Raw genomic sequence first — 12,430 nt, 5'->3', positions numbered from 1 at the left:
TGAAGAGCTCTCTAGCCCTTAGGGTTCTTTTTTTTTAATTGCGCATAGAAATTTTTATACGTCACTTCACTTAATCACTTAATCCCCGTTATTCATCGATTTACTTGAGCAGGTGCCAGTAACATCTCCATTCATCCAGGTTGCGTGCTAGCGTAGCCCAATGGTATCTGTTCGTTCTAGGAACATGCAGAGCCTCAAACCGATCATTCAGGGTCTTGACGAAGAAGTCTGACCATCTTGTAGGTGGGCGTCCACGTGATCTTTTGATGTCCCGTGGAATCCAATCAGTAATGGCTCTAGTCCAGCGGTTGTCTGTAAACCTCATTACGTGTCCAGCCCATCTGATTTTTGATGTCTTGGCAAATGAGACAGAATAGAAAAATAAAAAAATAGAAATTTTTATACGTAATAAGCATAAAATAATATATAACTGTGTGGCATTTGCTATTCTAAGCACTTTACATGTATTGATTAATTATTATACCTGTCCTTTGGGGAATCACTATTTCTATGATTATTTTACCTTGAAGGAAACTTAGGCACAGACATTTCTGTCAGATGCCCCAAATCATACAACTTGTAAGCAGGAGAGCCAGGATTCAAACTCAGGTGGTTCGATTTCAGAATAGTTGCTGTTTATTAGTATACTGCCTTTCTTTTTCCACTTTTATTTTAGGAATCATGATTCCAACTCTGTTAACAGTAGGGCATTACGTGTAAAACATTTCAGCACCACACTGTCCACCAGTGTCCACTTTCCTCCATCATTGTCCCAGTGTGTTTCTGTTATATCACTTACTGCACTCCTCCTTAAGGTAAATGAGTGAAGAAGCTTTTACTTCGAAAGAGTGTATTGACAAAGGCGACAAACTTTCCCACTTGGAAGAAAGGTAGATAGGGGAAAGGGAAGGAAAGCTCTCAGTCTTTGCATGTGGGAGCCCTTTGTTCAGTCTCCAGCACCCTCTCTGACTCCTGGAGCACTGCGGGGAGTGCTTCCCCAGCCCCACAAACACAAAGAAAGGTGGGCACTGGGACTCGGGAAAGGATAATGGATGTTGATGATATTCTCCATTCTTTCTGGAAATGGGAACTTGTACTCCATCTAGATATCATGATAATTAGCTTATGTGGGAGGTCTTACTTAATATTTTGATCAAATACTGATTTTTGTGAAGTTTTATTTATCTGTGATGTTTAGAATCGTGAAGGATGGAGGGAAATACAGTGGGAAATGGTGTATTAGAAACTTCAAAGATCCTGTTTCTACTGTTTATTCAGCTGGTTTGAGGTCTAGGAATGCTTTGTTTTTAACTTGTTATTGTATGTTTTGAATGCGTGTCCCATAATGTAAAAAATATTTACGGAGGGATGGAGGAGGGGAAAGAAGGAAAGAAGCCAGTGCCTTTATTCAGCACATTGTAGTCAACATTACTAATGTACTTCTGATGTTTTTCCAACAGTTTGCTGTGTTGCCGTGAGAAACTGTTTAGAGTGTCGACAGAGACAGAGGGACAGGGGGAGCAAGTCTTCTCACGGAACCAGCAAACCGCAAGAGGTGCCCCAGAGTGTGGCGGCCAGTGCGGCTTCAAAGGTAACTGAATATTTTCTGTCATAAATAAGACATTTTACTTTTACGAGAACAAAGGAACACTGGTCTGCCTTAATGAAGGAGCAAGGGCTTGGTAATCAGCCATCTTTACGCTCTGCTGCCTGCTTCTTGTCCTAATAGAATACAGAATTTCTGTAGACTTAGAGCCTTTAATTTATCAAATAACATCCAGTTATTCAACAGACACTAATAATTTCTGTTTCATTGAGCTCATATACAAGTCTAGTTACTGTTTTTAATAGTTATGTGAATTTTCAGTTTAATATATAATCATGCTCTTTTAAGTGGCTACACCTTTGCTGATCAACAGTCCCAGTATGTTTAATCTAAATATATGAACTGCACATCTGAAGAGCAGTGTGGATTAATTTAGATTATACTGTTAGTCCTCATCCTAAATTGCTATTTCTAGTCTCTATCTACCTCTTGACCTCTGTCTCTATCTCTGTCTCTATTGACTCATTGTTACTCATCCAAAGTTTAACTTCCTGGTGCTGTGTATCTTTACTTTGCCAGCTGTAGGCCTTATCATACATTTCGCCAAATTTTTTTTTAACCTTTAGACTTTTCATATAGTTTCTATTCACTGAAATGTCCATTTCTTGCATTTTTAAAGTTTTACACCCAGCTGAAATCTGTTCAACTTTCTTTTGCCCTAAGATTTGTTCTCTGAGGGGAGTGTTTTCTAATACTCCCTGGGTAGATGGCAGTTTACTTTCCTTTCCTCGATATTCTCTTAAAAATCTTACGTGTCTCTAGTTGCCGACTATTCTTTAATAAGCTGCGTGATAAGAACACAGTGGTCTCTTGCTTCCTGTTGTGCATGAAATGGAAGTTAACCATATAAAGAGTCTCTGACCTCACATTTAGATTTTCTGTGTTTTTGTTTTTTTTCTTCTTTTTTTCTCTGGGTGTCCCAAGCAGTGCTAAGGGAGGTCCAGGGTCACCCCCATGGTGCTCAGTGAGCCAAGTTAGATGGCTGGAAATGCCAGGGCTGAGGCGGCAGTGTGTCTCAGACCCTGTAGTGCCAGTGACCCCAGAACCACCTTGACGGTGCTGGAAAACCTCTAGGACAACCCCCAGAATTATGAGGGGCCTTGGCTCTTCTGGGGATAGAACCAGGGTCCCATGCATGCGGCGCATGTTCCCTTAGTCTTTGTGATACTCCCTGAGCTCTCAGTCATATTGCAGCTGATTTCTTTTCCACCAATTTTAGAGGGCAGTCCTATAGCAATTAAGAATAGATGATTTTACTTTTCACAAGACTCAGAAACAAATTCATTGCTGAGAAAATAAATTAAACACAAGTACAGTCATGCCTGTGTTACTTCTGTAGACAGTATAGACTAAGTAATTTGAAGACATATCCATGTCTTAGATATCTTTGTAATTCCAGAGCATTTGTAAGTGTGGAGTACTTCATCAAGAAATGTATGCAAACTCTGGAATTGAGTTTTGCATTGATACCCTGTAACCACTGCTTATTGGTTTTGTGACATGAGACAGATTTCTCAGTCTTCTATGTCTTGATTTTCTTACAATAGGTATAGGTTTTAATTAACATCTTATTTGTTAATTGCATAAGAAGCAATAACATATTGAAGTATTAGAAATTTCTAAACACTGAGCATTCAATTAATACTTTTTTCCTCTCACTGTTAATAACGCGATATGCATATTAATTCCAATTTACTCATAAAATGGACTGATAAATCAAAATTTCTAAAATCTTCTTTCTTAAAGCTGTTTTGACTTAATTCAGTAGATAAATAAGGATTGTTTTTTTTTTAATCAACCCAAGTACAATTCCAGTTGCTCTTAGTGGACAGGAAAACCCAATGAGAATGACGTGTAGTTTTAGTTGAGTAAAGCAAACTGTAGAATGTTGGCAATGAAAAATTGATAAGATGTGGATTGAAAAATATTCTGGAGAAAATTGATTGGTTGGCAAGACATATTTTAGGACACAGAATTAAAGCACCAGGTGGGTGAGATATTCATTCTTATGTTCATGCATGCTTTGTATCATTTTAGTAAGGAAATTGTTCTTCATTTTTGGTATGGTACCAACCTATTGGAACTTGCCTGAGTCTTGCATCTTTCTTGAGTCTCTCTTTTTTTATATACTTTGTAGAAGAAGTGACACAAATTTTTCCTATAAAGAAAACTCTTTATAAGGATAAACTTTGATAATATATAGAGAAATACGGGTGGGACTTACCCCCCAAGTAGAGAAATAATTTTGTGAAATGGAATATGATATCTAAAATATTTCTAAACATTGTCAACTATGTTATATATAATCTCCTATTTTCTTTAATCATTCTTTCAAATAGTACTCACCTGTTATTTAGATACATAATTTTAGCCTGCTGGTCTATCCATCAGAGCTGTTTCTCAGGCATACAAAAGTTGACAACAGTCAGTATTAACTGCTAGTACACAGACGGATACATGAACATATAGTGGTCCACAAGTATACAATGGTTGAGAACCACTGATGTTAAGAGGGATTAAGTGAATCACATAAGTTTGAATGGCTGGTAGACTGTAGGCTCTGCTGCCACTGGGAGTCATTGGCATCCGTGGGGTCCAGAGATACTCCCAGAGATACAGTTCTCAGAGGCGTTTTACCAGATGATGGGTACTGCTTGGACCAGAAATTGTGGGAATCACCAGGGCTCTGCCAGGCATTGCTTGCTTGCAGGACTCTGTGACACCAGGCGTTGGCGTGATGTTTTGAGCATGCCTTGCATTCACCTCCAGGAACTTGATATATCCCAAGCACTGTCGTCTTGTTTTAGCCATACACAGCAATAAGGACTACTGCCAATCCTCTCCCAAAAAACACCTCAAATCAATTAATCTGCCTGCCTCTACTTTCCATCCAGTCACGGTCACGGTCACGGTCCTCCCCTTGTTCATCGATTTGCTCGAGCGGGCCCAGTAACGTCTCCATTGGAGACCTTGTTGTTACTGTGTTTGGCATATAGAATACGTTACGGGGAGCTTGCCAGGCCCTGCCGTGCGGGCGAGATACTCTCGGTAGCTTGCCGGGCTCTCCGAGAGGGGCGGAGGAATCGAACTCGGGTTGGCCATGTTGGCTGCGTGCAAGGCAAACGCCCTACCGCTGTGCTATTCGCTCCAGCTTATATTCATCCAATAACCACCATAAACTTTATTACCTGTTTTTATGATTTTAGTTCTTCATACTCTACATATGAGGACAACTGTCTGGCAGTTGTCTTTCATTTAATTTTTTATTTTGCTTAGCACAATTATCTGAAGAGCTATGCATTTGATTCTAAAAGCACAATTTCATATTTTCAATGCCATAGTAGTATTTCATTGAAATATATGGAAGGGTTTTTGTTTTTATCAGGACAACTGTTGGGCATTTATTCTATTGGCTGTTATAAATGGTACCAGTCTATTGGTAGTTGTGAAAAATACTACTGTGAACATAGAGGTGCAAACACATTTTAAATTGCTATCTGCATATCCTTTGGATATGTGCCTGGAAGTGGCATAACTGGATTATATGGAAATCCATTTTAATGTTTTTAAAGAAATTTTTATGTCATTTTCCATAAAGGCTCAGTCCACTCCCTTTGCATGTGAGGTGCTGGTTTGGGGGCAAATAGAGTGGAAGTGTTGAGTCAGTGCTCAGGGTTACTCCTGGATCTGTGCTCAGAAGTCATTCCTGTTGGTACTTAGAGGACTGTATGTTGTGCCTGGGATCGAACTAGGGCCAATACTATACAAGGCAAACACCGAAATCTTTGTATTCTCTCTCTGGCCCATCGTAACACCCTTAATTATTTGTACTATCCTTAGTGTATTCTGTCAGTGGAAAGTGCTAAATCCAGTTTCAGGGATTCTGTCTCTCATAATTCCTGATATGAATGAATTTTTCTCTTTTCAACTGTATAAAATTCATTTGGTCATAATGATCTTTAATGGATATCTTTCAGCTTTAGTATTATTAAGACCATTACTGATTTGTTTGGGAGAAGTTTGTCTTACAAATTTATATGTTATGAAATCTTTGTACATATAAAATTTTAATATGATCATGTGATATCATGTCATGTATCATGGAACTACATTGAATAAGTGAAACCGGTGATTCAGTGATACTTCTAGCCTTACCAACTAGAAATAGTAGAGTAAGTGGGGCTCAAAAATTTTTAGTAGGTAGTGCAAGATCAAATAAGTGACTGGAACTCCACTAACTATATTTCAGAATAAGCATTCTACCACATTTTTTCCTGCGGTGAAAGTACCTGTACAGACAAAAAAGCCAAATCTTGGGAAATAATAGTGATAAGAACAGAAAACAGAAAAGTACCTAATAAAAGAGTGATGTCAGTGATGGATATTATCAGTAGTGGATGAAATAAACTTGATCGGTTTAATGCCTACAATAAGAGTATCAAAAATTTGCTACTCTATACTTTTCAGTACTGTACTATTTTTTTTTTTATAACTCTCAGTATTTTTTTTGTTTTTTAAGACTCCATTAGAAAATGTTCCTGGAAACCTTTCTCCTATTAAGGATCCTGATCGACTTCTTCAGGATGTTGATATCAATCGGCTTCGTGCTGTTGTTTTTCGGGATGTGGTAAGTTGTGACGAACTGACTTTTGGTAAAAACCTTACACTGTCATTTGTTTGAAGTATTTTAAATTTCATAAGAAAATTTAATTTCACACCTAATGTCCCAGTGTGACGGATCATGAGTGTGTGAAGTACTTTCAGTGGTTAAATGCTTGACCTTCTTCAATGATATAAAATATTGATGTCATTTGTATGTAATATAAGGATAGCCTTGGAAAATTATAATTTACATTTTTCATGAACTTGCCCATTTTTTAGAAACTTTGTTTCATCTCTAGTTACTGACTACTTTTGTTATTACGTGTTTCTTACATTATTGATAAAAACACTTGAAGGTGTCATTGACTGTTACTTTTTGTAGGTGAAATAATTTTGATAAACAATTCATATTCTAAGAAATACAGAGTGAGGGTCACTGCCACAAGATCAGTAAAAATAGGACCTGCTCATTTTTTTCACAAATTGTAAAGAAACATATAAAATGATACACAGCAGAATTGCTATTAATAGTACCACAAATTCAGTTAGTGGTTACCAGTAACTTTTTTCTATTCTTTTTGCTGTAGTTGATAATTTACAAAACATACATGGAAGTTTAAATTTAACAATAAATTGAGGACTTCGTGCTTTTAAAAATGTCTCACTCATAAAAATTTTTAAAAAAGCCCCAAAAAATGTTGGATATATTTAAATCATAAAGCATATCATTTCATGGTAATAATTCATATCAATATATGGGAGAAAAAATGATCACTAATATTTATTAGTTATTATAAGTGACTAATAAAACTATTAACATACCAATAGAAAAATAGTATGCCTGAAATATGCAAGTGGAAAAACTTGACAAGAAGTCTTACTGCCAGTATTTAAATGAATGCAAATTAAAACAGCAATATGTTTATGACTATTAAATGAACTGAAAACTTTTAATAATCGTTTTCTTCAAGGTGTATTGAAGTTTGCACTGTCATTTATCATATATATGTCACATAACCCTTTGTCCACTTCTTCAGCTGTATTTGTTAAAATTCCTACAAATGTTGTTGTCCTGTGGCCTATTTATTGTACTCACAATTATTCTCAGCTCATCAGAGATGCCTAGAGGAAAATTGGCAATATTTTACATGTCCAACAATAGACTTTTATCTTAAAATAGCTCAGTGTGTTCAATCAAAAGAATACTGTTCAGCCCAGCCATTAAAATCCTACTTTGGAGGGAAATTTGGGAAAAGTGATAAAATGTCCACAATATGTTTTAAAAATACTGGCAGCACCATACAAACATACCTATATAGCAAAGTCTTGTTACATTCATGTGCTAGGTTAACATGCATAGTTACACCTTTATTTTAAAAAAAGGTTAGCGATAGCACAGGGGTAGGGCGTTTGCCTTCCGCACAGCCGGCCTGGCCGAGCCAGGTTCGATTCCTCTGCCCCTTTCGGAGAGCCCGGCAAGCTACTGAGAGTATCTCGCCCACATGGCAAAGCCTGGCAAGCTCCCCATGACGTATTCGATATGCCAAACACAGTAACAAGTGTCACTGTGGAGACGTTACTGGGCCCGCTCGAGCAAATCGATGAACAATGGGAGAACCTGACCGTGAAAGATGTATACAGTGATGTTACTTTAGTTAATTCTTGATAATCCATTTCTGTGCTTTGTCTATTTAAATTTTTTATATTTTTAAATTTTCTATAGTTAACCTATTTTGGAATAAACCTATAATAGACCTATTAATAAATAGACATGCATTTAAATTGATAAATGCATGGTGATATAAAAATGTGGTGTAAGAGTCTAATCTGGATTTTAGTCTACACTTTGAAAATAAGAATTAATTGTATTTGTTTTGAATTGAAAATTATTTATCTCAATATTGAATAAAGGACCGACCAGAGTGATAGTACAGTGAGTAAGGCACTTGCCTTGCACATAGCCAACCTGGGTTCAATTCCCAGCATCCCATATGGTCCCATGAGCAACACTAGGAGTAATTCCTGAGCACTGCTGGGTGTCCCCCCCAACAAAAAAAAGTTGAATTAAGAATTATTTTTTTGGTTCTGTGAATGTGAATCGGCATTAGAGCACTTCCTTTACACATGTGAGACTCTGGATTCTATTCCTGACACTGCAAGAAAAAAATAGTTTATGAATAATTATCTATGATTATCTGTGAAAAATAGTTTTTTTTATAGATACATGGACAGTTTTTTCCCACCTGATTCTTTTAAATTTTAAGCATTTTATAACTAGTAGTATTTAATAAACAAGAGCTGTATGTTACTTTGATCTTTTGTAGTTATTTTGGTCACTATTTCTAAGAAATAGTTATTTCTAAGAAATAGCATGTATATTGTTTATTGTATATATACATGTGTGCTTATTAGATATGGCATAGCAATCATTATATAAATGTATATTATAGTGTATTCTGGAACATGCATGTTAATGTGTATATTCATAGCATTACATCATGTCTGCTGTGACATGATATATAACATTCTGTATGCAATGTATGCACATATATATGTATATATACACACACACACACAGATAACTGTCCGTGTTGTATTTGTATGCAGGTCAGATTACTAATTGGTATACTGTAACCTTCAGGTTACAAACTTTCTCCTATAATATTTTTCACGGTTTTACTTTTGTGTGGGTGGGGAGTATTGGACCACAACCAGTGGTGCTCAGAGCTTACACCTGGCTTTGCGCTTACGGACCACTCCTGGTGGACTTGGACATCATATGGGGTGCTGGGAATTGAACCCTGGTTGGTCTCATGCTAGGCAAGCGCCTTAACCCCTGTACTATGTCTCTGACTCCTACTGTTTTAATTTTTACGTTTATAATTTTCTAGTAAGATCTCTGACATTAACTCTTAAATTTAAGAAATAAGATTTTCATGGCTTTCACGGGCTACTTAGTGTCATTCATACTGAAGACAGTGGATATCAGCTGACATGGCAGGAGCAACATACGATAAAATGTCAAAAATTTCCTAATCTTATTCTCATTTTTTTCTGTAATGAGATTTTTTTCTTATTTAAATTTATATATACTGTCAGATATAGAGGAAATAGTTGTGTGATAAATTTTGCTTTATGTTAACACTAACACATGGTTTATAAAACAAAGCTTGAAAGGAAATTTATTGCTTCTCAAGTTTTTGAAAGCCTACATTATGCTGCCATTTCAATTAAAAAATTGCATAAATTGCTATAATTTTAATATTTAAAAATTGAATTGAAAAGTTTTCCAACATCCCGGTTGAATTATTTAGATTGTTAAAGAATTTCAGATTTAATTATAGTACTGACTCAAGATTAAATAGTGGAGACACCATTTTTTGAGCAGATGGGAAAAACATAATAGAATTTATTTCTTTATAATAAAGTACCCAGTCAATTAACTGGTACTGTTCCAGATGTTTTGCTTCTGTGTATATTGTGCTTTATCTCCAAAGATTGAACTGAGAATAAGAAGCACCAGCAGATTGTGAATTTAGATTTAAATATAAAAGACAGCTGATTTTTGGTTCTCTGTTTTCCATTTCAGGGATATTTTAGTTTAATTGACCCATCAGTCGACATACCTATTATTTTCAACTCTGTTTTTGGTATCTGGTATACATTTATTGCACACATATTTGCTGAATACATCCTAATTACTATCCATTTCCAGTGCTGAAATTGTTGTGAGATATTGTGTCTATCACTATTTAAGCTGTGTTTAAATTTATTCAGTCAGTATCTTTGGCACCTTTTACTGGCATTATTTTACTTTCTAATTGCTATTTTAATATTTTGTATTACAAATTCTATGAGCATAGTAAATCAAGTATTATACTTTCCAGACTTACCAAGAAGTTTTATCTCTGGAAGTTATCTGTTACCCACAAAACAGAAATACTAAATTTATAGTAGTTTAGAACAATTTATTTATCTGGCTATTATTACATTGGCTTAGAATTCTCTTTCATACTATTATATGATCATTAAATATTTCTGACTTGCCCTTTTTCTTACAAATGGCATATGAATCCAAAATCTTATTTATATTGTACTCAAATGAAGTAATTAATAGAACAAATGCCTGAAATGGATTTAATAGAGTTGAATATACATTCATTTTCCTTATTTGAATCTGTTTTACCTCTAGTTCATGGTAATCATAGTTTTGATTTGAAGTGGTGCAGTTTCCTCAATTTATAAAACAAATATGATGCCTTAGATACAATTTAGTTTGGAAGTAGCCTCAATATACATTTTCTTTCTTAATGCTTTTTTCTTATAAATCAGTTATCTAGGCTTTATAGGTAGAATTCTTTTATTTATTTATTTATTTATTTATTTTTGGATCACACCTGGCAATGCACAGGAGTTACTCCTGGTTCATGCACTTAGGAATTACTCCTGGCGGTGCTCGGGGGACCATATGGGATGCTGGGAATCGAACCTAGGTCAGCTGCGTGCAAGGCAAACGCCCTACCCGCTGTGCTATTGCTCCAGCCCCTATAGGTAGAACTCTTAATAGTTTTTGCAGCTCTTAAGATTTTTACAAATCACATTTATTTTATTATTTTTGCTGTTTTACTACATTCTGCTTTTTAAAAATATTGTTTCTTAATTCTTATGTGGCTATCCTGTTCTGTAAAAATTCCATTTTGTATTTGAGCTTTAGAAAAGGAGGCTTAGATATTAGCAGAGTTCGTAACCAGTTCAGAATAGTAAAACTGCCTCATTTTATCTGTTTACATTTGCCTGTTTACAAATTATTACATTAGGTTTTCTTAAGCTGCCATATTGATTAACTCATTTTAGGCTTGTATGAAATGTGCTTTTACAACTTCCTTGTTGATATTCCTTCATTTTATACTCAGGGAGTAATGGAATTATATCTATATTCCAGTTGTACTTTTATTTTTCTCAGCTAAAATATTTGAAGTTCTTTCTTTTCATGTAGACAGTAAATTATAGCCTTTCCATCATCATCTTATCAATATATATACACTATGTCCTTATGAAAGCAACAGAAAAAACGGTGAAGAAGACAGAATTTAGTGGCATGTTATACAAAATGTGAACATTCTTGTATTTATTTTGAAATTATAATTCAGCATATAACAATAGATAGTATCTTTCAGGGATTTTATATGTGTGTACTTATATGGCAATTACTAAATGTCAGTTGATACTTAGTACGCTTTAATAGAAATACATGGTCTTATTTTCTTTCCATAAAGAAAATGATAATTGGAATTGTTCCTTATGCTCTAAGGACTTATCCATTAAAGTCTTTGAGAGTGAAACTGCCTTTTTACTTTATGCAGGATGATAGCAAGCAGGCCCAGTTCTTAGCTCTAGCTGTTGTTTACTTCATTTCGGTTCTGATGGTTTCCAAGTATCGTGACATCTTAGAACCCCAGCGAGAAACTGCAAGAACAGGAAGCCAAACGGGTAGAAACATCAGACAGGAAATCAATTCACCAACAAGTACAGGTAATATTTTTAAATTATTTAAATTTTCATCATTTTCTAGATTTTGATATCCATAGTTTGCCCTACTCATAGCCACAACAGATGTTTATAAATAAGGGCTGTGGAAATGCCTGTTTAATACTATTTAGTGACTGTTTCCATTAAGTTGATGCATTGTCATTTTCTCAGTGTACTTTTGTTTTAATACTTTATATTTAGTGTGCAGATAATTTATTTTACATATATTTTTACCTTTTATGAACAAGGAAGTTGTTCTTATAGACTAGTTGAAGACCATATATAAGTGAAGTTATAAATTTTTATAGCCAAATGTAGTAATGAAATTTTCTCCTTCCCCTTTTTTTTAAATCTTTCCTCCTCTCTCCCTCACCCTTTAAACTTGCTTTCTTCTTTGTGCATAATATTTTCAGTATTAGAATTTTTCTAGTGTAGATTTATAGATAAACATAACTGCCAAATGTTATACCAACACTGCTTCAATTATCAGAAGTGTGGAAAGCTAGCTCTAATGGAGAAGAATGAAATTTCCAGGGCCACGTTCTTCCTCACCTACAGAATATACTCGTGGTGCAGGATTCCTTGCACCATAATTTTGGCCTCTTTCCTTGCAAACGATAGACATACTTTCTGGCAGGTAATTTTTTTTTGTATCATGGGGGCACCTTCTACCAATTACATTTCTTGCCAGGT

The 12,430-nt window shown here is 35.3% G+C and overlaps 1 protein-coding gene across 3 annotated transcripts in view; it reads left to right on the top strand.

Moving 5' to 3' along the window:
- NBEA (neurobeachin) overlaps positions 1–12,430 on the top strand; it is a 663,869-nt gene that overhangs the window by 227,300 nt on the left and 424,139 nt on the right. For all 3 annotated transcript variants that reach the window (XM_056109123.1, XM_056109115.1, XM_056109106.1), the window contains exons 26-28: positions 1,461–1,591; positions 6,126–6,233; positions 11,572–11,740. In XM_056109123.1, coding sequence (XP_055965098.1) covers positions 1,461–1,591; positions 6,126–6,233; positions 11,572–11,740 — 408 coding nt within the window. The remainder of the gene's footprint in view (positions 1–1,460; positions 1,592–6,125; positions 6,234–11,571; positions 11,741–12,430) is intronic.

The sequence above is a fragment of the Sorex fumeus genome, unplaced genomic scaffold (assembly GCF_029834395.1).
Source record: "Sorex fumeus unplaced genomic scaffold, SorFum_2.1 ptg000008l, whole genome shotgun sequence".
Classification (NCBI taxonomy): domain Eukaryota; kingdom Metazoa; phylum Chordata; class Mammalia; order Eulipotyphla; family Soricidae; genus Sorex; species Sorex fumeus.
This window is presented reverse-complemented; position numbering and strand designations above follow the sequence as displayed.